General features: G+C 32.7%; 2 protein-coding genes and 1 long non-coding RNA gene across 4 annotated transcripts; 2 read left to right on the top strand and 1 right to left on the bottom strand.

Moving 5' to 3' along the window:
- The first annotated feature begins 3,595 nt into the window (after nucleotides 1–3,595).
- On the top strand, nucleotides 3,596–5,260 carry LOC111383468. 2 transcript variants are annotated; one of them, XM_023007579.1, is made up of 2 exons: nucleotides 3,596–3,996; nucleotides 4,427–5,260. In XM_023007579.1, exon 2 carries the CDS (start codon nucleotides 4,666–4,668, stop codon nucleotides 5,206–5,208), a length of 543 nt encoding a protein of 180 aa, XP_022863347.1. In that variant the 5' UTR covers nucleotides 3,596–3,996; nucleotides 4,427–4,665; the 3' UTR covers nucleotides 5,209–5,260. Both variants share the same exon structure in this region, with proteins under 2 accessions (XP_022863347.1, XP_022863348.1).
- A 229-nt stretch (nucleotides 5,261–5,489) lies between these two features.
- Nucleotides 5,490–7,872, bottom strand: LOC111383474. The gene is made up of 2 exons (XR_002700747.1): nucleotides 6,800–7,872; nucleotides 5,490–6,084 (listed from the first exon to the last, which is right to left on the bottom strand). It is a non-coding gene; the product is annotated as an uncharacterized LOC111383474 (long non-coding RNA).
- Nucleotides 7,873–20,380: 12,508 nt separating this feature from the next.
- Nucleotides 20,381–22,253, top strand: LOC111383472 (probable transcription factor At4g01260). The gene is made up of 4 exons (XM_023007584.1): nucleotides 20,381–21,187; nucleotides 21,386–21,444; nucleotides 21,964–22,016; nucleotides 22,183–22,253. The coding sequence occupies exons 1-4, from the start codon at nucleotides 20,381–20,383 to the stop codon at nucleotides 22,251–22,253; spliced, it is 990 nt and encodes a 329-aa protein (XP_022863352.1).
- Nucleotides 22,254–27,395: the final 5,142 nt, after the last annotated feature.

The raw sequence follows: 27,395 nt of genomic DNA, 5'->3' as shown, positions 1-27,395 counted from the left end.
GTGTGTGTGTGTGTGAATCCATTTCTCTCAAGGTAATGTGTTCTATCGTAGGCAAATCATTATCAAAACTCTCCTACACACACACTCTCTCTTTTATCTAATCACACTCTCTCTTTTATCCGATCGTTGATTTGATCAGCAAAACACAAACGATCATCGTTCATTTTTTCGATCAATAATCCTTCGCATCCTAATGATATGTACCAGCGTATATGTAAGGTTACATACTGTTGGCCACTCGATTAGTCAGATTTTGAGGTCAACAGATTGGTATCGTCTATTGGGATGATACATTATATTCTCACGACATCCAAAAGGTCACTAGAAGGGATAATCTTTTGAGTAGTTTCTTCAACCAAAATATAGAGGCCAGTCATTAAAAATGAAGGAAAAGTGGCCACTGACCAAGATATGACAATTTCCTTGAAAACAAAATATTTTGATCATTGTTCTCGCCATTAAAATGGCTACCTAAAGAAGATTTGAAAATCAATTATCCGTTACAAATAAGAGAAGACTACAAGAAGAGAGGTGATCGGAGCTACAAAAATTACACAATAGAAGCAAGTAACATGAATTTTCAAAGTCCAAAAAGAAAAAAGGGGAGCACTCACTACTTCTTTGTTTACTATCTCACCGATGTTCAAGATCTCATTCTTTTGGAACAACACATTTATTCTTTGGCCACCGATTTTTTTTTATCCTGAGCTCATAATGACCTTTCAGTTATTTGGAGAATAGTTATACTAAAATCACTATAAAATCAATCTAAATTGAAGAATGTTGGAAGGCTAAAAGACATGTTGACCTAAATATTTAACTTTTCGTTTTGATTATCACAAACAAATTGCTTTTATTTGTAACAAATTGAATTCAAGTATTGATAGTGATTATAGCAAAATTGACAAAAATGAAGCCACGAAAATCAAGATCAAGAAATGTGCACATTGACAAATGAAATTGGTTCTCGAAGATCAATATGGAAATAAAATTGGCGATTGACGAACCTAAAGACGGAAATCGAGCCTTCACGTCAAAAATCACCTTGGAGAAAAAGTCGATCATCAAACTCCAAGACATTAGATGTAGATGCTTTGAGTTCATATTTAAAGATAAAACGCTTCAATTCCTAGCATCGACTATAGCTCAAAAGAATTTTTATACACGAAAACAAATTCACATCACAAAAAAAAAATATTTGCATAAAAATTAATTTTAAAAAGGTCAGTATTTCGACAATTAAATATTTACAAAATAAATGAGAAAGTCTTTCAAGAACCTATATTATTCAAATTCAACACGAAGGAAAAATGTTCGGGGGCATTTTTTCCCAACTGAACGTCCGAATGGACAAATTTTTTGCCCATTTGAGTGCTATAAATATCACTTCTCTTTTCATTTGCAACAACCTTCTTTGATCATTTAAATGAGGTTTTTGTTGATCTCAACTACTTTGTTTTCAATCTTTAAAAGACCAAAATATTATTTTTTGAAAAACTTTTTGAGTGATCAAATTTGTGAAAATCTTTTATCTCATTAAAGTTTTTCAACAACTAACACTTGAGCTATACCCATTGTTATTTATTGAAGTGTTAGCCTATTGCTCTTCTAATACTTAATTGTGATCATATCATTTATTAAGAGAGAGAAGCTTTTAGTTCTGATTTTTTTGTTTGTTTGATTGAAGTCCCAAAAATTTTAATGTTGTAAAATGATCAGTGTTCCTTTGTTGGAAGTCACTGGAAGCATTGTAAGGATTGGATTGTGCCATAAGTCAATCAACAATAGTGAAAAAGGCCCTGCTCATGATGGAGAGCTTGGTAACGGAAGACGTAGATCGTTGATTGGATTGAACCTCCACAATTACATCATTTGTGCATTCTTTTCCCTTTTACTTATTAATTGCCTATTAGTGCTATCTTACCTATGCAATTAATTTATTTGTTATCTGTTTAAGACTGCAATTATTTTTGAAAAAGCTTTTACATAACCAATTCACCCTCCATCTTGGTTAGGTATTCTTAGGCTTTCAAGACATTCTATGGTGGATGAGTAAAGAAATCTTTTCCAACACAAATATATTCAGATTTGGAAATTATGCACTCAATCCGCTTGACACATTGCTTGTGCTTAAATGTAGCCTCCAACTACATCAATTGAGGCATTTTACATTATAGATAATGTATTATTATAGGAATGCGGAAGCGAAATTATCTAAAAATTAAAAAATTTCTATAATTCAATAAACAAGATCGTCTAAATGTTCATTGTATCAAGAATAAAGGATTCGAATTTTTATCTAAATTCGATAACCAATTTTTCAATTTTTTGGATCACCAAAGTCAAGGCTACACCGATACTTCAAACCTCCAAGTCTTTTATACTATTCTCCAAAGTCAAGATTACACCGATGGGTGGAAATCTTTTTTTAATTAAATCAAAAAAGTAATTCTTGAACTGGACAAGAAGATAATTGTCGTCTCTTTCTAAATTTGAACACTATAAGACTATGTATTATGATTGTTGTATAGTCTCATAGGATGTCTAGTTTTCATCCATTCTCTATTTATAGAGATAGAATAGTTATAATCATTGCACAATAATAATTTCACATTCAAATAAAAGTTCTAATTAAAATTCAAGTACGAGTTTTAATTAAAGTCCAAATTCAATTAGTTTCATTTAATTACATGTGTTGTTCTAGAACTTCAATTATAATTATGGCCCTGTTTGAGCCACATTCCTTGTAAAAAATATATTCTTAAACAGTAATTTGATATTATTTCAACCACATATTTTTCAATAAAATAATATTATACGTAAATCCAAACATTTTCCTTATTTTTTAACTACACATTTTTCATCAATATACCATTCAAAAATACATTCTTATTAAAATAATGTAGCTCAAACAAGGGCTATAATTAAGTTTACAATTTTCATAATAATTACAGCTTAGCTACCATGAAGATCCCAACACCAGTAAGCAAATGACAAACAATCCTTTTAGGGCATGTTAGATAGGCAGTATTAATGGTTTAGCACCCGTTTGGCCACCATTACATCTCATCAAATTAAATTAAATTTTTCTCTGTCTTATTTTCAATCCCACAATTTTCAATAAAGATAATATTACACGTAAACCTAAAGCTTTTCATTCTTTTACAACTATCCATTTAAAAAAAATATTATTCCCTACATTATAATCAAAATTAATGAGGGCCAAACGGGTGCTTTTACTTATATAGAATAAAATAAAATAAGAAATTTTAACTTGTTTTTCTTGTTAATGTTATTGTTGCGGCACCAAGAGATAGTAGGAGGGGCAGGGAGAATAAAGAAATCACAAAGAAGGTTACTTTTAGCAATAATGCTAGGCAAACACGAGATTGGAACAGGGTGTTAACAGGGATTTAAAATTTGTTGACATGGCAAGAAACAAATAAAAAAAAAAACAAAATTGTTATTTGTACACTATTGGCTTACACTCTACCTAACAGAATGAGTTGGCATGATTTTAAAAATGGAAAAAAAAAAATCAAAGTGCCAGCACGTGATGGACAAAAAATACTAAAAAAATGGATGCCCCTTTTCATTTTCAGACAAGCACCAACTTCACTGTAAACCATTCTTTCTTCAAGGCGCCATTTATTTTCCGCCATTTATTTCCCCCAAAATTTTGGTCCACCCTTAAGCTGCATTTTTGCCCAAATCTTGAGCTCTTTGAGTCACGATCGACCAACGAACCGAGGCACCATTTCTTTAACCACTAAGCTACGTTTTCCCCCAAACTTGGAGATTATTCAACCGCGGTCTACCAACACGTATCCTTCGGCGCCAACGTTCAAACTCCAGAAAGACTTGGACCGACGCCAATGTCCAACCTCTAGAAAGACATGGACCGACCAGTACTTCATAAGTTGATGTCGCTGTTAGTTCTGAAATCTGATTTCCACCTGACCCAACTCATTCACTCGAAGATGGAGATAGACAAAGGTTTGGTTTTGTGGTTTCTGATTAGGAAAAATTGTAATGTGTTAATGGATCCTTGTCAAGAAAATGTGTAATCCCTCTTCTGTGTTAAATGCAGCAAGAAATGGGCTAAGAAACCAATCCCATCTTTCGCTTAAACTGTTCACCTCGTTTTATAATGTTATTCTCTTAGTTTTAAAGCCGCTGGTCATTTTAATCTCCTCATTATCCCGTCTCTTTTCAATATCCTAAAATTGGGGGTTTTCTTTGGTAGGATTTTTTTTTTCCAAAGTGGGATTTGGGATCGGGTCTAAGTTGAGATCTTTAGCTGTAGAAATGGTGGCCTAGTAAATAGATTTTGAATTTTCTATTTTCATTTTTATTTAATATCTTGCATTGGAAACCAATTTCTATAATTTTGGTTTTACAGTGCAGTTCGTTTTTTTTGTCACAGGGAAAGAATGTTTGCAAAATGTGGATGACATTATATTGGTAGAATCCGATAATGAGAATTTGAAGGATGATATGAACTTATTGGGTGATGAAAACTTAGGCGGAGATGGTGTAGTTGTACCTCAAGTGGGTATGAAGTTCAAAGACAATGTTGAATTATTTGATTTTTACAAAAGATATGCGTACGCCATAGGTTTTCCAGTTAGAAAATGAAATTCGAAAAAGGATGATGATGGAGTGATGAGATATCTTACGTGGATGTGTAGTCGTGAAGGGAAAAGTAGTACTAAAATCGGTAGTTTGAAGTTGCAAGAAACTATTCAGACAGGTTGTCTAGCCAGACTGACAACATCAGCACACGATTATGGAATTTGGGGAATTAACACAGTGAATCTTGAACACAATCATAAAACAAGTTCAACCAAGTCGAGGTTGTATCGATGCAATCGGGAGTTAAGTGCACAAGTTAAACGGCGGCTTCAAGTAAATGATATTGTAGGAATTTCATTGCACAAAAGTTACAATGTTGCAGTAGTCGAAGCAGGTGGATATGAAACAAGTTCAGCCATGATTCTTGCTTTCGATTTCAAGTGTGTCAATAACGTTGCAGCAGTTTTAACTCTATGCCAGAGGACACCAAATTCATTCTTTGCATCTTTCTCTTGCAAGGCATCCACACAGGACTGGCTTCTCTCCATCTCCTACTTCCATATAATATTTGAAGTAATGTATAGAAAATTAAGAAGTTCAAAGATATATTACGAAATGAATCAGACTTTTTAACGGGTGCAAACCATGCAATGGTATTAAGTATTAACAAGCATTTCAAATTTTCAATTAACATATTTATATGATATCTTCATAGCAGATGATCATATTCAGAGACTGATCATTCTCTGGTAATTAAGAGGTAAATTGTCTGAACTCAAAACTTATTAATTCTGTCTAATTTGATGAGAGGGTAAAGTTTCATTCTAACATATAACAGAACCTAGAATAAACAATTGCACACATTCCGGTGAATAGTTGTAGGCTTCAAAATGTCCAAATTGTAGGCTCCGCAATTCAAAAACTCCATAACATTACTACACAGATTTCACATTACATTAACCACATAGTAGGCATCAAAATGAAGCCCCCATATCAGTTAAATAGCAGTACACAAATTTCACACTACGTTAACCACAAAGTAGGCATCGAAATGATGTCTCCGCCAAAGTTAAAGAGCAATTTTATTACATCAACAACTACAACTTAGACCCACCACGTTCATTTCTTATCCTCTTCCACAGTCGCTTGTCCTTTGTGTATTGTCACATTTACGGAAATCTCCACATCTTTTTCATAAGTTAGCCGACGGATGGTTTTGAACATGAGACATCTTGAACTAATTCAGGCACCACAAGTTTAGTGGAGGTAATGCCAATGACACTTGATTCACCGCTCGTTTCACCCTCTTTAACCCACTCCTAATCCGCAGTTTGCAGTGCAACAATTGAACAATTTACCTTTCTTCTTACTATCCTTCTCAACTTGAAAACACTTCACAATTGCATGTTTACACCACGGGCATGGACGTTTATTTGGGCACTCCGCAAAGAAGTGACCGTAGCATCTACAACTATGACATATTCCATGATTTTTTCCGGCCATAGTAAGCTACAATTCAACCATGTAGGCAGAATATCAACATGGCATAATAAATAATTCAATTGAATGTTTGCAAAATTTTGATAACATAATGTTTGAGCAAGTGAAATGGAAATTAACAACTACTCCGTAATAGATACATATATACAAGAAAGCAAGTAAAGAACAGTAGCCTTGCACTTGATTGTATCACTCCAAATAATTATCAAATTTCAAATAAAACAACTAATACTAGAAACAACCACCAACCATTTCAAATAAAACAACTAATACTAGAAACAACCAGCAACCACTGACCTTCGCTCATGGACATCCTTAACCACTGTCATTGTTAACTTGTAACTTGACTACTCAAATCTATTTCCTATTTTACTTGTCAAACATTCAATCCGATTCCTATAACGTTGGCAAATGAACTCACCACTACTCAATCCTAATCAATTTATGAATAAACTTTACTCACATTACTTGAGAAACTCAAAATAATTTATCTCGTATAAAAAACAGGAAATTGACGCACCCATATAAATTAGTTCACTTTTAAGTAAATAAGTTCAAAATTAATTTTTTACAAGTCCAAGTTAAAAATAAGAAACTATTTCGTACTCTTCGACAAAACTAACTTCGAAAATTTCGTTGATAAAATAAATACTTAAAAACCAAATATTTTTTAATCTTAGATATCAAAGGTTCTAACTTCATACCATTTCTTAATCATACTCACCAACAAGTTTGCTATAGATTCCGCTTCAAGTGATGGTGCTCGCGGTTGCCAATGACAAAAGACCGATCGACTGGCTGCGAAATGAATACCCAAATAACTAGATCAGATGTATACTGTTGGGGTCGTTTCATTGTCTGACAGATTTGGAGAAGAAGGATGACGTTGGGGTGGAGAGAAGAAATTTTTTGTCGCTAGGGTTCATCCAATTTGGGGATAAAATAAAATGTTGGATTTGGACCAGAAAGTAATCCCCCCATTTTGTTTCCTTTTTTCTTTTCAAAATTGCCATGTCATTCTGTCAAGTAACCCTGTACTCTTATGTACGAATAGCGAGATTGTAAAAAAAATTGGGCATAAAATTTTAAAAAAAGTTAACACATGAAAAGGAGGCTCTGAGAAGGAAGAACCATTATTGATTTTCCCTACCCATTTCGACACTGAATAAGGAGAAAACCCTTCCCTCCAAGCCCGCCATCACCTTAGTCGGAGGGCGGCACTTCCACCATCAGTTGTTAACATTTTCGGCCACACTTCGATCACATCAATTTTCCCCATATAACGCACTTCCCACCTAAACCCATTCCAAATCTTAAAAGGGAAAAAACCTCTCCTCACTGCCTGGCCGTCACCTCAATCGGGGGCACACTGGCACAACTTCCACCAGTGTGTGTAGAAAGTCATTATCAATATCCTTGGTGTTAATAAAATAACTCAAAAAGCTCAATTTCTGTATAGTTTTGCTGATTTGTTACTAGCTTAAATTATAAGATATTTGAAGATTTGGGGAAATATGTGCTCATGGCCTTACCATCTAAGAAATTTGATATTTCCAAAAGTATTTTTAGGAAATAAACAGAGCACAAACCAGAGTTGGAGTAGTTCAGTAGAGTTCATTTTGGTAGATTTGGTGGATTTCTTCTATATAAAGTGAAATATTCAAATACTGCCCTTGAAATAAGGTTCTATGTCCATTTGTTTACTGAGGCTGCCGTGAGAGATCCGAATTGCAGAAGTTTTTTTAACTCCAATAAAAAGCTAACAATATAGCTTAACTTAGATTTAGTATAGGTTAATATGGGTTTTCTTGGTTTGATTATTTTTATGTGTTTTTGTTAAATTAGATTATACTATATTTGTTAAATTATGTGCTTATGTATTGGTTTCTTAAATTAGAAGTATGTTTTTTTTGTTAAATTATGTGTTCATGTCTTGGTTTGTTATATTAGAAGTATCTGTTTTTGTTAAATTTTGTGTTTATGTCTTGGTTTGAAATATTCTCTATGATTTTTTTGCATCGTAGAGTGGGCGGTAGGAATTACAAAATCTATCATAGTTGTAGAGCTAAAGGACATTTCTTTGCCGACTGTCCACGAAAACACCGATGCCCAAATTGCGAGCACGGATTTGAGAAGTGTTTCATGGTGGAGAAGGAGGCTAAAAATAAAGGACGATTATTTCTTTATTGCAATAAGAACTGTGATTTTGGGATTGGCTTGTGAAAGAAGAATCAAGCAGCCAATTATCTAGAGCTAGGGCTTCTTCAGTTAACTTTGCGACGAACGAAACTTGTGAACAAATATCACACATTTTTCGATCTCAAGTTTGCATTTCTGCTGAAGAAGATGTACATATTACGGTGAACGTGAATTAGCAAGGAATCGTTGAAGTGAATTTAGAAGGAAAGTGGTCGACCTGATTAGTAGCTATTCATAAATCTAGTGGCTATTACATAATCTTTTGTATAAGGTCAAATTATTTTCAACGAAGATATGTAAACTATATTTGTAAAGTACATTGATTTATGAGATTAGTCTGAAAGTGCTATCCTCTTTGTATAATCTAGAGAAAATCTACCTTTTAGTTTATCTATTTGTGCTTTCTACATCCATTTTGCAAGATAGATTAAAGGCAGTTTCTTTATTATTTTATCGTGATTACTTTTCATTGGGACATTCTTTGGCCTTTCTTTGGTTCAGTTGCATGAAATTAAGAGAAAATGTGGAATAACTACTTCCAGTTTACATGGCCAATGCACAACATGTTCAGTGTCTCCCTAAATGGATAAGCAATTATAAGACCAAAAAGAGAAGTCAATATTACACTTCCAAAACATAGAAACCAATTAATAATCTACAGAAAATGGATGACCTATCCGATCTACGAAAGGTGAAAACTAGTCTTGAGCATCAAAGTGGAAGCAAACCATAGTCACATCGCACAGCATACAGGCCGAGAAAGCAAATAATCTACAGAAAATGAATCACCAAATAGCTACAACTGGAAATACTGATACATACTTACCAAAAGAAGTCAGTGAACATATAGCTTTCTATCCTTTGCATCAGGAAACTTATATGCTACATACCACATGATACCTATCTTCCTTTAGAACTTGCTTTTTATGTCAACTTGTAGAAACTTAATAGCTGTACATGTATACACAAGAAGGTCAAAGGTAAACTCTCACGAAATCAGATAGTCCACCGTAAGCGATCACATCTCCATTTTCAAATCATTTACATAAACTGACTAGCACAGTTGGTTACTTATTACAGTCATTATGAACATCATATAATTGGACTCATCCGCGTATCTTATCTTGATGAAGCTGCTGTTGTACACATGTTGTCAGGTATTGAAATCGTAGTTGGCTGTTGTCGAATCTTTTCCCCGTGTGCCTGCTTGCTCAAGTGACGCACCTCCTATCGAAAGTGAAATAGTTGAAGACTATATTAGCAATTACAATGAAATAGTATTAAAAATTATAACCACATTCATGATTAAACAATAATGAATAATTGATTTATAATGTCAAATCATGCTCATATCTTTTGAAGTATAAATAACATTTGACGACGATGGCGAAATAAAACTTAAAGATTGTAAGACGCCTAGCAGGTGAACAATGTAGCGGATGAATACTGTGGGAATGGGAATAGTGTTGGTATGGAGTACTGAAAAAATGACATTGGTGTATGCATCGAGTAATGTTGTTGTGACGCATGCTAAACGTCGACTCCATTATCTTGCACATCATTACGCCTCGCACTTTTCCTTTTGTTGATGCTGAAATTCCCTGCATGTGCCCCCTAACATAATCAGTATTTGTATATAATAGTCCATTGCTATCTATAGTTTTTTACTTAAATGTACCTTCGCTATGGTTGAACTCGATTCCAACTGGCCTTTTCTACGCTGTTTCTTGGGCGTCCCCTTTCTGTTCGACAATTGTGGATCCCGCACGTTCACCCTTGTATTATTTTGCAAGGTAGTACATTGTTGAACCGCCTGACTTGTGTGATGCGTGAGGGCATTGCTTCCAATACTCGACCTTCTTGACGTCACCAGTTCTTCACATTGTACTTTTATCCAGTCCATAATCGTACGTGCTCGCCCTTCATCATTGGTAGCAAGGTCTGCAACCTATGCGAATGCGCGACACATGTCATCATATTTCAATTTTCACCAAACCGTCGTAGTTCACTGACACCCTTGCATGTGCTCTACTAACATCTCTCCTCCACCTCTGTAGTATATACTTTTCTGGAAGTAAGGTGACATCGTTGCGAATTAAGACTGCGATCACATGACGACAAACTATTTCCCGAAATCCGAACAAATGGCAGCTGTATACAACTTTGCAATTATCTCTCTCAAAAAGAGACAAAGAATGTTTTTTTTCTTTCTTCAGCCCTCATACATAACATCCTCCCATACTTCGTAAGTCATCTCGGAAGGCCCCTCTAAAGTAGTATGAGGTTGCAATACACCTTTCTCGTGAACTTATTCTGAGATTTCCTGAATTTAGGAATGGTATAAACTAATTGCAACTGTTGCTCCATTTCATATTGTGTTACATATAGGACCATCTGTGAAAATAACTTGAAGTCGGCTTGAAATTCCTTCTCAACCTTATTCCGCAGTGTGCGTTCGACAAAATGCTTGAAGGTTATCTTCGAATGCACCCAACAACCCTCATTCTCAAAAAGTCCAGACAACCAATCGTTATCATGCAAATGGTATGTATCAATCAGTGCAGCCCCTCTTTCTTCAAATTCATACGCAATTGCGAATCATAAACCAATCGGTATATAGTACCAAATATTCCAGACTTATCCATTTTTCAGGCAATATTTTCAAGATATGCCACAAGCACCATCTATACTTTATGTTGGAAAAAACAATCTAAATTGCATTTTGCATGGCCATGTTTTGGTCAGTAAAAATTCCTCAAGGAGCAATGCTATACATACACTGAAGCCATGTACTGAACAACCACGCAAAAGTATTTGTGTCTTCGTTCAATACCAACCTACAACCAAGCATTGTTGATTGTCCGTGATGATTGAAGCCAACAAATAGGATGAAAGGCATATCAAACTTGTTTGTGAGGTAAGTCATATCAAATGAAATGATGTCGCAAAACTCCTTATATGCTTTCCTACAACGATTATCTGCCCAAAATACATTTTTTAACTATGACTCGTCATCTAAATCTAAGCTGAAGTAAAAGCACTATGCTTGCATTTTTGCAAAGTATGATTGTATGGCAACGCCATCTCCCTCTTCAAATCTTAATCGCCTCACTTGTTCAATATAATTCTGACAATCTTTTTCTACGCAACTCATTTTCTCATAACCGCCTAATTCTACAACTACAAATTGTAGCTTTTATGCAATGGAATTCCCACTAAATCATTAACTTAAAGTTTGCATTTCACATGTACACTCAATTCCTGATTGCATCGATATAACTTGGACTTCGAAGGACTAGTTTTGTGATTATGCTCGAGGTGGACCGTGTTAATCCTCTAGACTCCATATATATTTGAAGATGCTGATATCCTTACTTTACAACCCATCTGAATTGTTGGTTGCGGCTTCAAAGAACCGCTGGTATTACTAATTCTTCGACCTTCACGGCTACAAGTCAACGTAACATATCTCATCTCTACACCATCCCCCTTTTCTGAATTTCTTTTTTCACTAGAAAATCGACGATATAATCATATTTTTGTAGAAGTCAAACATTTTCGTAACATCCTTAAACTCTATACCTACCCACAATCACTCTATCTTCTACTGAGGTTACACCTTCCACTATGTTAATAGAGTCCGTGATGTTCTCGTCATCAGATTATGTTATAACATCAACATGCTCATTTTACACTTTGTCCATAATTTTGACAATACTGCAATAACATACACGAACTGTAACGACCCGGGTCTCTGTATCCAAGCCGTTAGCTTACGTCCGCTTTGGGTGGGCCTTGCACCCACTTACCCCTCATAACTTTCTGTCGCATTCCTCAGGATTCGAACTCATAACTTTTCCTTTAAATAAGACTTAAGTAAGGCCTACCCAAAGCGGACAGTACGTAAACTAACGGTTTGGGTACAGAGACTTGGGTCGTTACAAAAAAAAATGCGCAATTCAACTTAAGTCTTACTTAAGGAAAATGTTTTGAGTTCAACTCTTAGGAAACGCCCACCCAAAGCGGACAGTATGTAAGCTTGCCCAGTTGGTACCAGGATTCAACTTAAGTCTTAATTAAGGAAAATGTTATAAGTTCGAATCCTGGCGGACGCAAAAGAAAGCCGTGAGGGGCAAGTGGGCGCAAGGCCCACCCAAAGCGAATAGTACATAAGCTAATGACTTAAGTACAAAGACCCAGGTCGTTACAAAAAAAACGCACGTATAGAAATCCATAATAATGCATGGATAGTAATTGCAGGAAAACAAATGAAATTTTCATTCTGTTTTTCCCGAATCCTTCCCCGCAATCCAACATCCTCTTTATTGGAAAAAGAATCGAAGTTACTTTTAGTCGATTGATTACCATTATACATGTTTTACCTATCCCTAACGACAGGAAAGACCATCATAAATTTGACTATCATTTTGCAATCGCAATCAATTCTAACAGTCGTAACCCGTGTCCTCCAAAACTGAAATACCTAATATACAAGTTTACTTTTAAACATTCCTCTTTATTTTCCCCTATTTTAACATATTGAAAATAGAAAAAAATTGTTTTATTCTATGAATGACATCTTCTCATTTTAGGAGATGGATAAAGAGAAGCAAATGGACAAGGGTACCTTAGAGTTGACGGCAAAAAGATGAGCACCAAGGTCGGAATTTCATGAACTTGGTCAGAGGAAAAGCTAACGTGGTCGAAGAAGAAGTTGGTCGGAATTTTAGAATGTGGTCGGAGGAGCAGCTGCCAGGCGATTTTACTTCGAGATGTTGAGCTATTGGGGATTTGAGGGAAACGTAATATACAATAACTGAAAGTAATATGTCTTCCACTTTTTAGACCAGCATGCAAGCCCATTTCCCTCCAATTTTTCCTCCAACCTTTATTCATTTTTTTTATTTGTTGGTTGCCACGTCAATAAATTTTACATTCCTGTTAATGCTATGTTCCAATCCCCTGTCCACCTAGCACTAGTGTGCTTTTAAACCAAGTCAGAAATTGATATACTTGATGATGGCTTCTACAGAGGAAGTACAAAAAAAAATATGATGGAAAATAGCCCAAACCCTAGGTACATAATTATACTTATTGATTTTACATTTTTCTCGTAAAAACGTTATTTATTGTTTAAAATCAAGGGGAACTCTACACTACATCATGGGGATATGCACAATTGAATTTCACTAAACTAGCTGGTGCAGTACAATAAACTTTATTTCTCTTTTTTAATATTGTCCACTTGAAAGCACGTTCATTATGTCACTTCTTTCCAACTTTTAATTAAAAGAATATAATTTTATCATAGCAGTGCTTGAATTGCTGTCAAAATAAGCAATTAATGTGTTCTATTTGATTAGTAAAAAATAATTTTAAAACTTCTTATTTACTTATAAATAACTTTTTAAGTTTAACGAAACATGTAGTACCTGTGTTTAGTTGGCCTTAAATACTTAAAAAGAGGCAAAAAAATTATCTTCTTTTTGGCTTTTCTTATGAGCACGATATTTCATACCGTCATTAAAAGTTAAAAAGAAGCCACCTTTTTAACTTTTTTAGCGTTTAAGTTGAATTGAGCATGCTCAAAACCTGAAAAAGAAAATGTGACTAAAGGTGACATTTCTTGTTTAAATTAGAGTTTTTAAATACAAAGACGAATTTCATATACAAAGTCGTTCTTGTTAGAAAGATACTAGTCCTCTATTTCATTCAGCAAAAAAAGAATAAAATTTAAATCAAAATCAATAATTAATTTTAACCACACATTTTATGGGATCCACAACCTTTTAACAATATATTTTATTACCAAAAAATTGATTTTTATTTTAATCAAATAGGCTAAATCTATAGTCAAATATCTAATGGTTGCCCTTTATCCTCGAATTAGACATTCCTGTTGAGATTATGACCTTTTGATAAATGAATATGTTAAAAAAATTGGGTAACATGAAAATCATCACTGCCATAGATTTATCAACTAATCACAAGAGAAAGGGTTGAATAAGAATTAGACACTTATGTGGAGGGTATAACCTTCTAGAAAATGAATATGCATATAAGTTAGGGAACAATAAACTCTTCACAATTTTAGACTTATCAAAGGAAAGATTAGGCTCATGTTTAATACTCATTAATTTATTTTATGATTTGTTATATGATCACTTTCAATCGCACATTCACATAATAAAATATTCTACACGTATATCAAAAAATTCTTTATTTTTAACCACAGATTCTCTTAAAAATACTATTCAAAACTCATTTCTCCCTAACTAATCAGAATCAAACATGCTCTAAATAATACTAGACACTGTATATAATTACTTATTTAATATATTATCAATCATGTTCAAGACTTCATGCATGCTTAATAAAGAGAATAATGAAGATTTTAGCATTTTATGTGTTAACAATGTTGAGTAGCATCTAATACTTCCTACCAAATATATTATAATTGGATTCAGTCTAGTTGACCCTAGACCATCCAATCTAATTATTATTTTTTACTTTTTCCACTAAATACAAAAGACCGAACTCTTGAAATATATAAGATCACAGAAGTCAATAAATCTATAATACTTTCTTTTGAACTATCATATATATAGTTTATCCATGTCCGAGTTTCGATAATTAGATACGAGTATAATGACCTTTTTATCCTTCTAATAATTCTCACTAACTCAAATATCATATTCTTCAACGGTCCTATGAACTAATAACAGATATCGAAATTTAGTCATCGCTAAACATTTAGCTCATATTTTAACTGTTCAAGAGAAAATGTTTAAGTAGTCACTCTACTCATTTTTCAGGATGACGGTTCCTGACATGAATCATGTTCTCTACCCGCTCATTCTCAAGTTCCCAACTCATCGAGATATTTTACCAATCAAATTGATCTCATACATTTATGAATCAAAAAATCATTAAAATCACGAAAAGATATACATAACCCTGTCAAGGGATTTAGATGTAATACACAGCGATCAAGCAGAATTTAATTCTCAGCACAATCGTGTTATAGAATTAAACTCGACACATGGTCTGCTCAATACACTCCAAGTTTACTAGCGTCACCTTTAACTATTTTTGTGATAAAGACAAATCTCAAACCTGAATAGTAAATCGATCAATATTATAACCTTCCAGTACAATGTGTTAACCCTTATACATTGATTTTGAACAAATTATGATCCAAATATAAGTAGTATCACATTATACTTCTCAATATAAGTACCTAACTTATATTATCAAAAGTGATTATGGAGACTTTAATTCGCATGCTGAATATAAATAAATGCAATAAATAAATAAAACATAATTTATTTATTATAAATTATTATTTTATCATAGTAATATATACTATATGGATACACAACCCAACAATTATAACCTTTGTTATCTTGTTAGTATTCTCCTAATTACTTACTTCAATCAATTTTCATTAGATTCTTGTTGAATTCACATATATTATTCTTTGTAGGTGCCCTACAATTCGTTACATAATGCTCTTTTATCCCATATTTATATAAATGTATGATAGAATTAGCCCATGTTTGGATTCCATTATTTCTAAAATATATTTTTTCAAAATTCATTTTCAACCACATTTTTCCATAAAATAATATTATAGGCAAACCTAAAATTTTTCTTATCTTTTAAATACACATTTTTAAAAAAATCACTATTCAAAGTACATTTTTCCTTAAAACCCTATAAGTGGTATTCAAAGTACATTTTTTCTTAAAACCCTATAGATGGCAAAGCTACTGCAGGTATATTGTAGATTATATTATGAGTTACACTCTCCCATGTGACATGATCTACACCATGATTTTACCTCCACTTATTTCATCAATGCACATATTCGTCTCCACATAGGAGAAATGTCATGCAAGCATTATTCTTAATAATTTATATGTTGTTTGTTAATATACTAATAAATTACAACTCTACAAAAATAATTTTGAACTGTCCTTGCATATCAGTGATACCCTAGCACAACAATCCTAAAATTTCATCAATATTAGAAAGTTTAAATTTATTATAATAATACAAAAAAAATAATAAAGAACTACAAGAATATGAATCAAAGTTGTCTCTTCTTTCATTTCTCCACATGTCAAAATTTGGATCAACCTCTTTAAATTTGAAGAGTAATTACATTAATATAATTATTATTAAAAATATACATTTCATATTTAGCATAGAAGAAAATAATTAAATGACAAAATTATTCTAACGGGAGAAGTTTAGATAACTTTTAAAAAACGAGGATGTGGATGTAATTATCGAAAATTTCAAAATGAAACTTGTGTAAATAAAAGTGGAAATTGAAATGAATGACTTTTCATGTCATTGCAAATGAATGATTGATATTTCCCTTGAACGTGATTGATTGACCTTTCAATTACCATTTAAAAATTTGGAAAGTTGAGCAAATTCTTAGGATTTTTTCAATGCTTCAAGATGGACACTTTGATGCATATTAAGCCCTAGTTTGAGCCCCATTTTGGGGGAAAATGAAACTTGGAATAATGTATTGATGAAAAATGTATGGTTAAAAATAAGAAAAAAATTTGAATTTACGTTTAATATTATTATATTAAAAATGTGTGGTTGAAATGATGTCAAAATACTGTTTAAAAATGTATTTTGTGGAAAGAATGGGGCTCAATTAGGGGCTAAGAGCCTATTTGAACTCCACTTTTGTCAAAAATATATTTGAAAATAGTGGTTTGATGAAAATTTGTAGTGGAAGAAAAAATTAGTTTACATGTAATATTAATTTATCAAATAACATGTGGTTAAGAATAAGAGAGAAAAATTTATTTTAGAAATAATGTATACCAAACAAAGGCTAAGAACCCACTTGCACTTCTTCTTCTTTTTTGTTTTTTTTTCCTCAAAATGCATTTCAGAATAGTAGTTTAATGGAAAATTGGAAAAAAAAACTTTGAATTTGGGTGTTGAGAATTACAACTAAAAGGGGAGAACCTTTGCTTCGTAGACAGCTGTTATGCTCCTCAGTGAAACACCTCCACACTGCAACGTGCCAAAGCACGTAATATCAAGAAATGTCGAAGCACATTTTTTGAAGCGGTGGTTATTTTGAAGTGGTGCTAACGCGATACGTGTAGGTTCGAGCCGATACAGTTGAAGCGATAACTGTTTCTAAGTGGTACAAGGCAGCATGTACAGTCCTAGCCTGTGCTACGACCCAAGACACAAATCTTTTGGGCAAGGATCTGTCCAAGAAATATTTTGGAATGATAGATGTAACATCTCTATGACATGTGTCAACTCCAAGTCAGAAACATTAAATGTCGCCCCACCTAGGAAATGATTGATGAGCATCTATGAGTAGATGCCTTGAACCGATTGATGAATCCGCATGTCCTGCATCTAACAGCACTCCTTCCAACTTTCTCTCTATAAATACCAAAGAGTCAAACCTTTGCAAGGTAATATAACTTCACAATTCAAGTTTATATTTACTCCTCCCCATTTGTGATAAAAAAAGGTCCGGGGGTTGTCATCGCTTCTTTCTGGCTACTAGCTTCTCAAAGTGGGTAGCTTGGTAAGCAAGCTACCTTAGCATCGGTCAAATCCCTATCAATAATAGGCCAGAATCGTGGGGGAAGGTTGCTTGCTCTTAAATGGAAAGGGAGAATGCCCCTGTTATACTCAATCCTATACAACTACATTTTGCGCAACATGATCACAACGAAGATAGAAATTTGCAAAGGAAGGACAAAATGAACCAACCCACATGTCTTAATCGAAAAATATTGAAGTAAGAAACCCTGAATAAGCTACTGAAGCTGCTACTTGTATTAGTTAATCCATAATGAAGGTGCAAGTGCTAAAGAATCTGTCACTAGCTCTACTAATAATGCTATAGGTTACGGATCAATATTATTTTATTAAAAAAATGTATAGTTGAAAAAAAGAGAGAAAAATATATTTTGAAAATAATGGGGACCAAACAAAATTGAGAAATTGTGCATTCACTTTTGTACTTAACTAAGAGCATTAATGTTAACGTTACAAATGAAATTTGAATTACAGACGTAATCTATTGAAAATAAAATAATGCCCTATTCGGAAGCCTTTAATTTATTTTTATTTTTCAGATTTATTTTTAAGTATAAATTTATACAATAAAATATTTTACACATAAACTTAAAACTTTTTTCATTTTTTTATCACATTTCTCTAAAAAATACTATTCAAAACATAGTTATTTACAGTTAAAGGTCACCAAACTGGGCTAATTATAATGTCTATTTATTACATTAATGTAGATTGAAGTCATTTATATTTAGGGTTTGTTTGAAACTCATTTTATTGGGAGATTTGATTTCATAATAATGATTTTTTAAAAAATGTGTTGTTAATATCTAAGGAAAATTTTAAAATTAATATGTAAAATTATTTTAGAGGGAGAATATAAATAAGAGAAAAATGACTTGTTAAAGGACAAAGCTCAAACATAGGCTTAAAGAATGTATTGTATTTATAACGTGGCTCACGAGATGCACATGTGGCTCACTGTCACTTTGTTGAATTTTAGTCACTAAACATTAAAAAATGTCTTCTATTATTCACTATACTTTGAGGTGATCGAATTTTGGCAGCTAAACTTCGATATAGTCTAACTTTGGTCACTAAATTTTGAAAAACTTTTTCTATTGCTCATTATAAATTTATATTTAATTAAGTTCCTGTTTATATCCCTTTAAAATAAAACTCTTTAATTTTCATACTCATTTTTAACCAAACATTTATACAATAAAATATTTTACGCGTAAATTCAAATTTTTTTCAAACGCTTTATCCACACATTATCCAAAAAACCACCATTTGAAACTCATTTTTTTTAAATGACCATCAAACAGGGGCTAAAATTCTAATTTAATTTAATTTTAACAATAAATATATTGCATGTTTCATTGTAATTAATAGTCTCTTTCTTTGTACAGCTTTGTGAATAATGGAAACCAAACAAAATTAGCAAATTGTGCACCACTTTTGTAGTTAACTAAGAGCATTAATGTTAATAAAACAGATGAAATCTGAATTATAGACGTAATCTATTGAAAATAAAATTATGCCCCACCTTCAATTTATCTCACACTCATTTTTAACTACAATTTCATAAAATAAAATATTTCACACATAAACATAAAAAAAATTTCCTAATTTTTTCCCCTACATTTTAATCGCACTTTCTTTAAAAAAAAAAAAAAAAAACACTAATGAAAACATAATTTTTTACAATTAAATGTCACCAAATCGGGCTAACTATAATGTCTATTTATTACATTAACGTAGAACGAAAACATTTATATTTAAGGCTTGTTTGAACCTCATTTTAGAGAATGTTTAAGATTTATACATAAAATTATTTTATAGGAAGAATATGATTACAAGAAAAATGACTTTTTAGAGAATGAGAATTGCATATAGGCTTAAAAAAAATGTCTTTGTTAATAAATAAACAAAAACAAAAAATAAAACATGAGTATCCAAGCACGTATGTCCATACCAAACAAGAATTAATAATGAAATATTTTCTCAATCAAGTCAAGAACATAAGTAAAAAGGTTGTTGTTGTTGTTATTATTTTAAGAATGTGATTAAAAAGTGGGAAAGAAAAAGTTATGGAAAATGTGCAAATTTTATTATTAAAAAAAAATTCGTAGTTGAAAATAAATTCAAAAATATAAATGATTGAGAATTTTCACCAAATATGAAATAATTGAATACGAAAACTATATAAATTAGGTCCTGTCTAATCAACATTATTTGAAAAAAAAATACATTCTTATACAGTGATTTGATATTATTTCAATCACATTTTTCAATAAAATAATATTACATCCAAATTCAAAATCTTTCTTATTTTTTAACCTCAAAATTTTCATTAACACACCATTAGAAATGCATTTTTTCGCAAAATAATGTGGTTCAAATAAGGGTCAAGAACCCGCGATTAAAATTAAATTCTGAGGAGATTTTAATAAAAATTCACGAGATGTTTGATTAAAAAAAGAAAAAAAACGTGAAATTCCCAGAGAGTAAAGGTCTGCTATCATCAATGGAGCGCAAATCGCAAAAGAGAAGAAGGAAATCAAAAGATTTTCTTGAAAAATCAGTACTAATGTTTTCAAATGACAAAGAAGCTGAAATTTCTCAGGGAGAGAGCAAAGAATCTGTTGAAGAGGGCTCCAGTTCCCACTCGAAAAGCAAAGAGGAAGGAAAGACGACCCAAGACGCTTCTTCAAAACAACAAAATGGCTCTTCTTCTGATGTTGATAGTCTCCAACAAAATGAATTAATTGAGAAGAAGTCCCATTTTTTCTTGGGTCAGATATTCACTGACGAGGACGTTATTACGTTGCTTCAAGGTCTCATAGATTTTAAGTCTAAGCATTGGGATGAAAGTAAGACCGAGTTTCATTTGTTAAAGGACAAGCTTCATATGGAGTTTACGAAGCTTCAAGTCACTGAAAAACTTCGGAGACTCAAACAAAAGTTTTTTGGAAATTTCAATAGGAAGAAACGGGCTCCTTTGGAATTCTCTAATGCATACGAATCTACAGTTTTCAAGCTTTCGGAGAAACTTTGGGGAAATGAGGGTCTTGAAAACAAGAAAAATGAGAAATCTCTAAAGCGGGAAAGAGTGGGCACGGAAGAAAAAGAGCAAAATGTGGAAAAAGAAATCTTAGAAGATGAAGTGGACGTGGAATCAAATTACCCATTATTGCCTCAGTCTTTCCAAATAAATATTGGAGGAATAATCTCTTCGGATATGCTCAAGAAGAATTGGACAATGAGGAGAAGTGATAAGGCACAACACATTGAGGCAGAATGGAGAAAACTTATGATACAGGAGCTTGCGCTGGTGTTAAGGAGACTGAGCTAGTTTTGAAAGTTCTCAAGGGTTAGGTAATCCTTGAAGAGTTTTCATTTGTTCTGTTATTAGGCTATGCAAATTTGAATATTTGCTAATCAGTTATAGTTTCATTTATTTTGTTTCTAAATGTTGATTAGGCTAAGAAAAACACGAGCGACTTTGTTCATATATTTTGGTCTGACACAGGGGTGGAGCCAGGATTTTAGTTCAGTGCGGGCAAAATTTTTTCGACGACGAATGTCGAGGTTTTTAGTCATGAATTTAATGATAATAAAAAAAATAGTACAACAATACTAAAAACGACATAATTAATATATTACACTTATTCCTTACGAGTTTTCATACTTTGATATCGTTGTACAATAATTTCATTATCGAGCTTCAAAAATATATCTTTCTCCACATAAACAATTGTACTATCATTCATCCACTGATCATTCAATTACTACTAGGAGTAGGAGTAATTCAGATTGTCAAATGAATCACAAATACTGGAAGCAACTCACAAAATTCAGTGCAATTCACAATTTTACATAATCAATTCACAGTGCATTTCACAAATTTCACATAATCAATTCATAATACAATACACCAATACCTATATATACTATTTGTGTAGTGCAATTCACAATTTCACTTAATCAATTCACAATCCAATATTCCAATTCACAATTTCACATAATCAATTCACAGTTCAATTTACAATTTCACAATGCAATATATACTATTTCCAAATTCTAGGCAACTTGAACTTACTTTCACAGATTCGCAGAGAGCCAGAGCCCAGAGGCAACATTGAATTGGTGGTCCACTAGAAGTTTGTACAGCTTCGAGCAATTGAAGAACAAAGTACTAATTTCATATGTTAAAAACAAAAAAAATATTATTACAATTTACACAAATTGAAATAACAAAAAAAATACGGGAAAAAAATTTGGGGCTTCACCTTTTGCTTTCTGGAATCTGGCTTCTTCTTTTGCTAGCTCGGCCGGTTGGCATTGGTACTTGGCACCTTGACGGAGTTGAGGATGTAGAGTCTGAGTCGGAGATGTGAGATATCAAGATGAGAGCCTAGAGTAGGAGATGTACAATAATGGATTGTCGGAGAGGGAAAGGGAGCGACGGTCGGACTGTGACGACTGTCGGAGACGACGGTTGACAGAGACGGAAGGAAACGACGAGCATTGTCACCGGTGGAGAGGAATGTGGGTGGCGAAATGCGAAGTCGTCACAGACAAAGTCACGAAGGGTTGAAAATTTGAAATGAATGAATGGGTTTGGGTCAACAATTGATTCAATTGAATTTTGATATGAATGGGTTTAAAACGGGTCATGGCATTGCACAATTGGGCTTCTCTCTTTGGGCTAGATAGATAATTGGGTTACTGGGTTAAACAACCAAAAAAAAATATTTTGGGGCCAAAAGTCCAGTGCGGGTAGATATATTGGCTCCGCCCCTCGTCTAACATGCTTTTATTCTGGTAGAGAATTTGGTTTCATGGAATAGAGTGTAAAGAAATTTTTAATTCAGGGACTTGCTTTTATTATTTTGTTTCTTGACACATGAAAACGTGAATTTGGTAAATGTTAACTTCAAGTGTGGCTTTGTTGCTTGCCAAAGTTAAGCCTAGGCATTCATCTGTTTTCTCTTACTATAGTTCCCACTTTGACCATTTTGCTGAAATTGACAAATTGATAGTCAATGTTTTTTCAGGAAGAAATTTCTAAAATTCTTGAATTTTAGGTAAAAGATAAGAACTTGGATTTTTCTGGTGGAAAATTTGAATTGAAAGTCGAGGAATCAAGAAATGGGTTCCATTTTTTCAGGTTTCTATTGTAACAATTGGGTGAAGAATGTAGGTTTATTGAATATCTTACTGTCATTCCCCTTAATGTTATTTTCAATTGACAAAGAATTATTGTTTGGACTACTCTGGCTTTCTGTGTGGTGGTCATTCATTGCACACGATCTTTCTAAATGCCAATTAATTTAATAATTGCAAGCACATAATTAGAAAGTCCTGGTAATTTTCTTTCTTATTTTACAGTTTGCTTTGATGATTTAGAAAGAATCGTGTGGTTGGAAATCTTTTAATATGAGTAAGTTATGTTCTCTGAGCTATTAGCTTCTTGTTTGAGTAATTGCACTCTTGTTGTTATACAGAAATAGTTAGAATTGACTTAGCTGCAGAAGAGAATGATATGCATTATGTAGTTGTTCAGCATTGATATCCCTAGTCTTTTGTTGATTATAACCTTCCATCTTAGGAGTTAAAGATGATTCTATGTATTTCTTGTCCCAATAGTCCAAGTTATTACTCCATTTCTCATCTCCAATGCACTTTTGCGGTGATTGTCCCACATAGTTTCACGTCACTTGTAAGGAATATATCGTTTGAAGTTTGTTCTCATGTCAAATGATTAACAAAGAAAACATTCTTGATGTCTAACTCCGATTATTGTCCTTTTAATAGAGATTGCCCCAAGCAAAAGTAGCACTTTCAAATATTACAAAATTGAAAATTGGCTTATGAGAATTACTTGTAATGCAGATATTTTGGCTGTCACTGGAAATGTTTTCAAGAATGAGGGTTTTGATTGAAGAGATCTCACTCGGTTATATTACTTTGATGCAGATGGATTTTTGTTTCAGAAAATTTTCTCAATGTGGCTGTTCACTATAAAAGCATCGTGGTAATCTTCATTTTTAGTTTTTGGATTATATTTGTAATCTTAATCTGGGAAAGTCAACAAATATTGTGTTGTGTTTTGAAAATTTAAGCTTGTTTTAGAAGAATCTGTCTATATTTAGTAGTTTGATAATGTTACTTTTTATATTTGAAAGGAGAAATTAGAGAGCTAGCTATAAGAGGTAAACAATGCTGTTATTTAGTTAATGTAGATTTAGTTGTCTTCTCATGATGCTTGAGAAAGATTTTGCTTTTGAGATATCGATTGAAATCTTAATATTAAGAAATATACTCCTTTGCCAGAAAGAAATTGTCACCTTTGTTGACAGATACTCACATGGAGTGAGAACCATGTGAATAAAAAAAAAAAACCCAAAAAATACTTGCTTCCCTCCCCCTATTGTGAGGGAGACGCTAGGGAGGGTGTCAATTCCTTCCTAGCAGCAAAGCCGAATTGTAATATTAATGTGGGATATGAGACTGTAATTTTTAGTGAACTTATTAGAAGTATGAGGACTGATTTGTATAGTTTCAAAACTTGAGGACAATTTTGGGCTATGATGGATGTTTGGGGATCAACGTATAAGGTTTTGGAAGTTGTGAGATCGATATTGAAGATATGTATAAAAACCCAAAATCATTTGAGAAACTTAAAATAGGTACCAAATTGTAAAAATTGGAGAGTTTGGGGGGGGGGGGAGGCTGCTATTTGCAAACCATAGCTCAACCAAAGTTAGAAGTGATCAATGGATTCCATGATCCGATCATGGTAATCAACCACAACTAGCGCGATTGGAGCCCAAGCTCCTTGTTGGACGTGGTTGTGTCACAGTTTTCCTACATTGAAAAGTTTGGTTTCTTTTTGTTTTATTCGAGGTTATTTTAGGTTCTTTTTGAGGCATGACTTTTGAGATGGGTCTATCACTATAGACAGATATATTCTAGATAAAAACAAAGAGGACACAATAAAGAGTGGGGATGTAAACAAGTCAAAGTTCACGGTTTGAGCATGGCTCGGGTAAAAATGGGTCGAGCTTTATTTGCCTGAGTCAAGCCGAGCCAAAGTAGAGCTGGCTCTTGTTTTCCCCAAAATTTTAATTACTTTTTTTAAGGCAACTGCCTTTAAAGCTACCTTTTCAAAGGCTCTATACACGGATTGGCCCGTGTTAGTGTGACAACTCGGCTCGAGCTCGGGCCAACACTTGAAAATGAGGTTCAGTTCCAACGATCCTTGACGAGTAGTGAGCTGAGTCCGCTCGAACCTTTTTGGGCCGAGTCACATGTCATTCAAACCGACGAGTCAAATTGACATCCCTAATGGAGAGTCACGAGTAAAACAAAGAGAATATAAAAGAGAGAAGAAAAGAAAAAGCTAGGATTTCAAGATTGTGTTCTTACTAAAAGAGCGGCGAAGTACTTCAAATGCTCCATATGCTCTCTTTTCCTATAATGTGCAACTAAATCAATAGTTTGGATGAGATATTATATTATAGTTTTGAAACTTTAATTTTATTTACTATGCTTTGATCTCAAGTTAATATTTGTGTATTATTTTTACTTTTATTATTCATGCTTTAAAACAATTTGACATTGTTTCATTGATTGGTAAGTGGGAAGGATTCGAGAGGTGAGTTATTATTTTAGACCTCATAGTAAAAATTGAAATTTATGTAAAAGATATATCTTCACTAAGTTTGCAGTCATTAATTGAATATTTTTGTGACTGTATACTCTTAATTAAGACTTATCATGATTTAAAAAAGATATAGTGAGTTAACTTAATTGAATAAGATTGATTTAAATTCGAGAGATGTAAATAAATTTTGATTAGAAGAACTCGACATGATACACATAATTGAGTACCGTTGAAATTTGGTAATTGAAATTAGAGGGATAACTATGATGAACTCGTAAACCATAATACTTGTTCATTAATTAAAATCCTAAATTATCTATTTTTGCACTTCTTATATTATTTTGTAGAGTTATAATATTTATTATCATAATTTAAATTATTTTCAAATATATTGCCCTATACATTAAAACAATGACTTGATTTTGGCACTGTTCATAGGGTTGCGTGCAAACATTTTTTTTACTCCGGCCATTGAAAACCCGTAGGCTGATTTGCTTCTACTCTCATGCAACTATCTAACTTTCCATTTCTTTTAACACAGCTATATCACTCTCCATTTATCTTTGTATTCTCGGCCACAAATTGAATCTCATTTCTTCTTTTGCTTTTTGTTTAACACTCCAGATTTTTATGAACATTAGAGTTTTATAAAAAATTCAACTTTCTTCACGTTAAATGTGGAACCGACATATATAAAAATAATTCTTTTATTTTCAACCATAAATATCAATTAAAATGTGGAATTTGAGTTTGAAAAAAAATTAAACATAATCATTTAACTAATTAATAAACATGTCTTTGAACAAAAACAAACTAATAAAATGGGAGATAAAAAAAAATTCATATTTTTATTCCTTCAAATCCTCTTGACAGCCTACATCACCATCTTGCCATAGTTCCAATCAACCCGATTTAACTTGTAAACTTATTATAAGAGTGAGTATTTTAAAATGCCTACTAAGATACTTGCAATTTTCATACGCAAGTATATAACAATAAATTATACACTTCATACCACTCTTCTCTTATAAAATATATCGGTTACCAAGTGACACATCTATCTTAGGTCCTCTTAAATTTCAGTAGGATTTCATATCTCTTTCTGCAGAACCCGAAGGTCCACTTACAATTCATACATATTTAATTAAATACATAAAAGCATAAGAAAACAAACTACTCGCACAAAAATATCTTACCTTGATAGATTTGAAAAGTTGTAATGGATTGTAATTAATGCACGTGACACCGTATTCTTTTCCTCTCTCTATCTCGTATGAATAAAATATATTATATAGTGATATTGTAGGATTCTCTCTCTAGCTTTTGGATTTCGTTGGCCGTGTATATATAATATATTCGTGGTGAAAAATTATCTTGACTCATGGGAGTATTTATAGGACTTATAACCTAGTATATCAACTGAATTTCATTGCAACAAGGAGACGTGAATATAGTGAATGGGTCTGTATAGAATTGGTTTCCTAGTGAAACTTATAATTCTAATCCCCATGGATAACAATGAGATGAGCTTTATAATTCAAATACAAATCTAATCAATTAAAAAAAGGGGTTTTTTTTTTTTTTAATAATCATCCTAGATACACGAGACTACGCCCATCCAAATTATATTTAATAAAAAAAACTAATAAATGACAATTTGTTTAAACTTCAATATCTTGAATCTAACTTAACCGAATTAACTTTTTCTCAAGTCGAATAGTTCTAATTAATTATAAACTATAAAAAAATTCCAATATTAATATACTTATCTTCGTTCTATCAAAATCTAATTATTAGGTCCAAATAAAATTAAAACTTAATTATTTCATTTTAGTCCTTTAACTTTCAAAATATAAATATGTAGCATATA

Source organism: Olea europaea, unplaced genomic scaffold, assembly GCF_002742605.1.
Source record: "Olea europaea var. sylvestris unplaced genomic scaffold, O_europaea_v1 scaffold2697, whole genome shotgun sequence".
Classification (NCBI taxonomy): Eukaryota; Viridiplantae; Streptophyta; class Magnoliopsida; order Lamiales; family Oleaceae; genus Olea; species Olea europaea.
This window is presented reverse-complemented; position numbering and strand designations above follow the sequence as displayed.

Excerpts from the sequence above, each read along its gene's own strand:
- LOC111383468 (XM_023007579.1), top strand. The coding sequence starts at position 4,666 with ATGAGATATCTTACGTGGATGTGTAGTCGTGAAGGGAAAAGTAGTACT.
- LOC111383472 (XM_023007584.1), top strand. The coding sequence starts at position 20,381 with ATGGAGCGCAAATCGCAAAAGAGAAGAAGGAAATCAAAAGATTTTCTT. Across the intron at positions 21,445-21,963 it reads TTTCGACGACGAATGTCGAG|ATTCGCAGAGAGCCAGAGCC; the intron begins GTTTTTAGTCAT and ends TTACTTTCACAG. Across the intron at positions 22,017-22,182 it reads GAATTGGTGGTCCACTAGAA|CTCGGCCGGTTGGCATTGGT; the intron begins GTTTGTACAGCT and ends TTCTTTTGCTAG.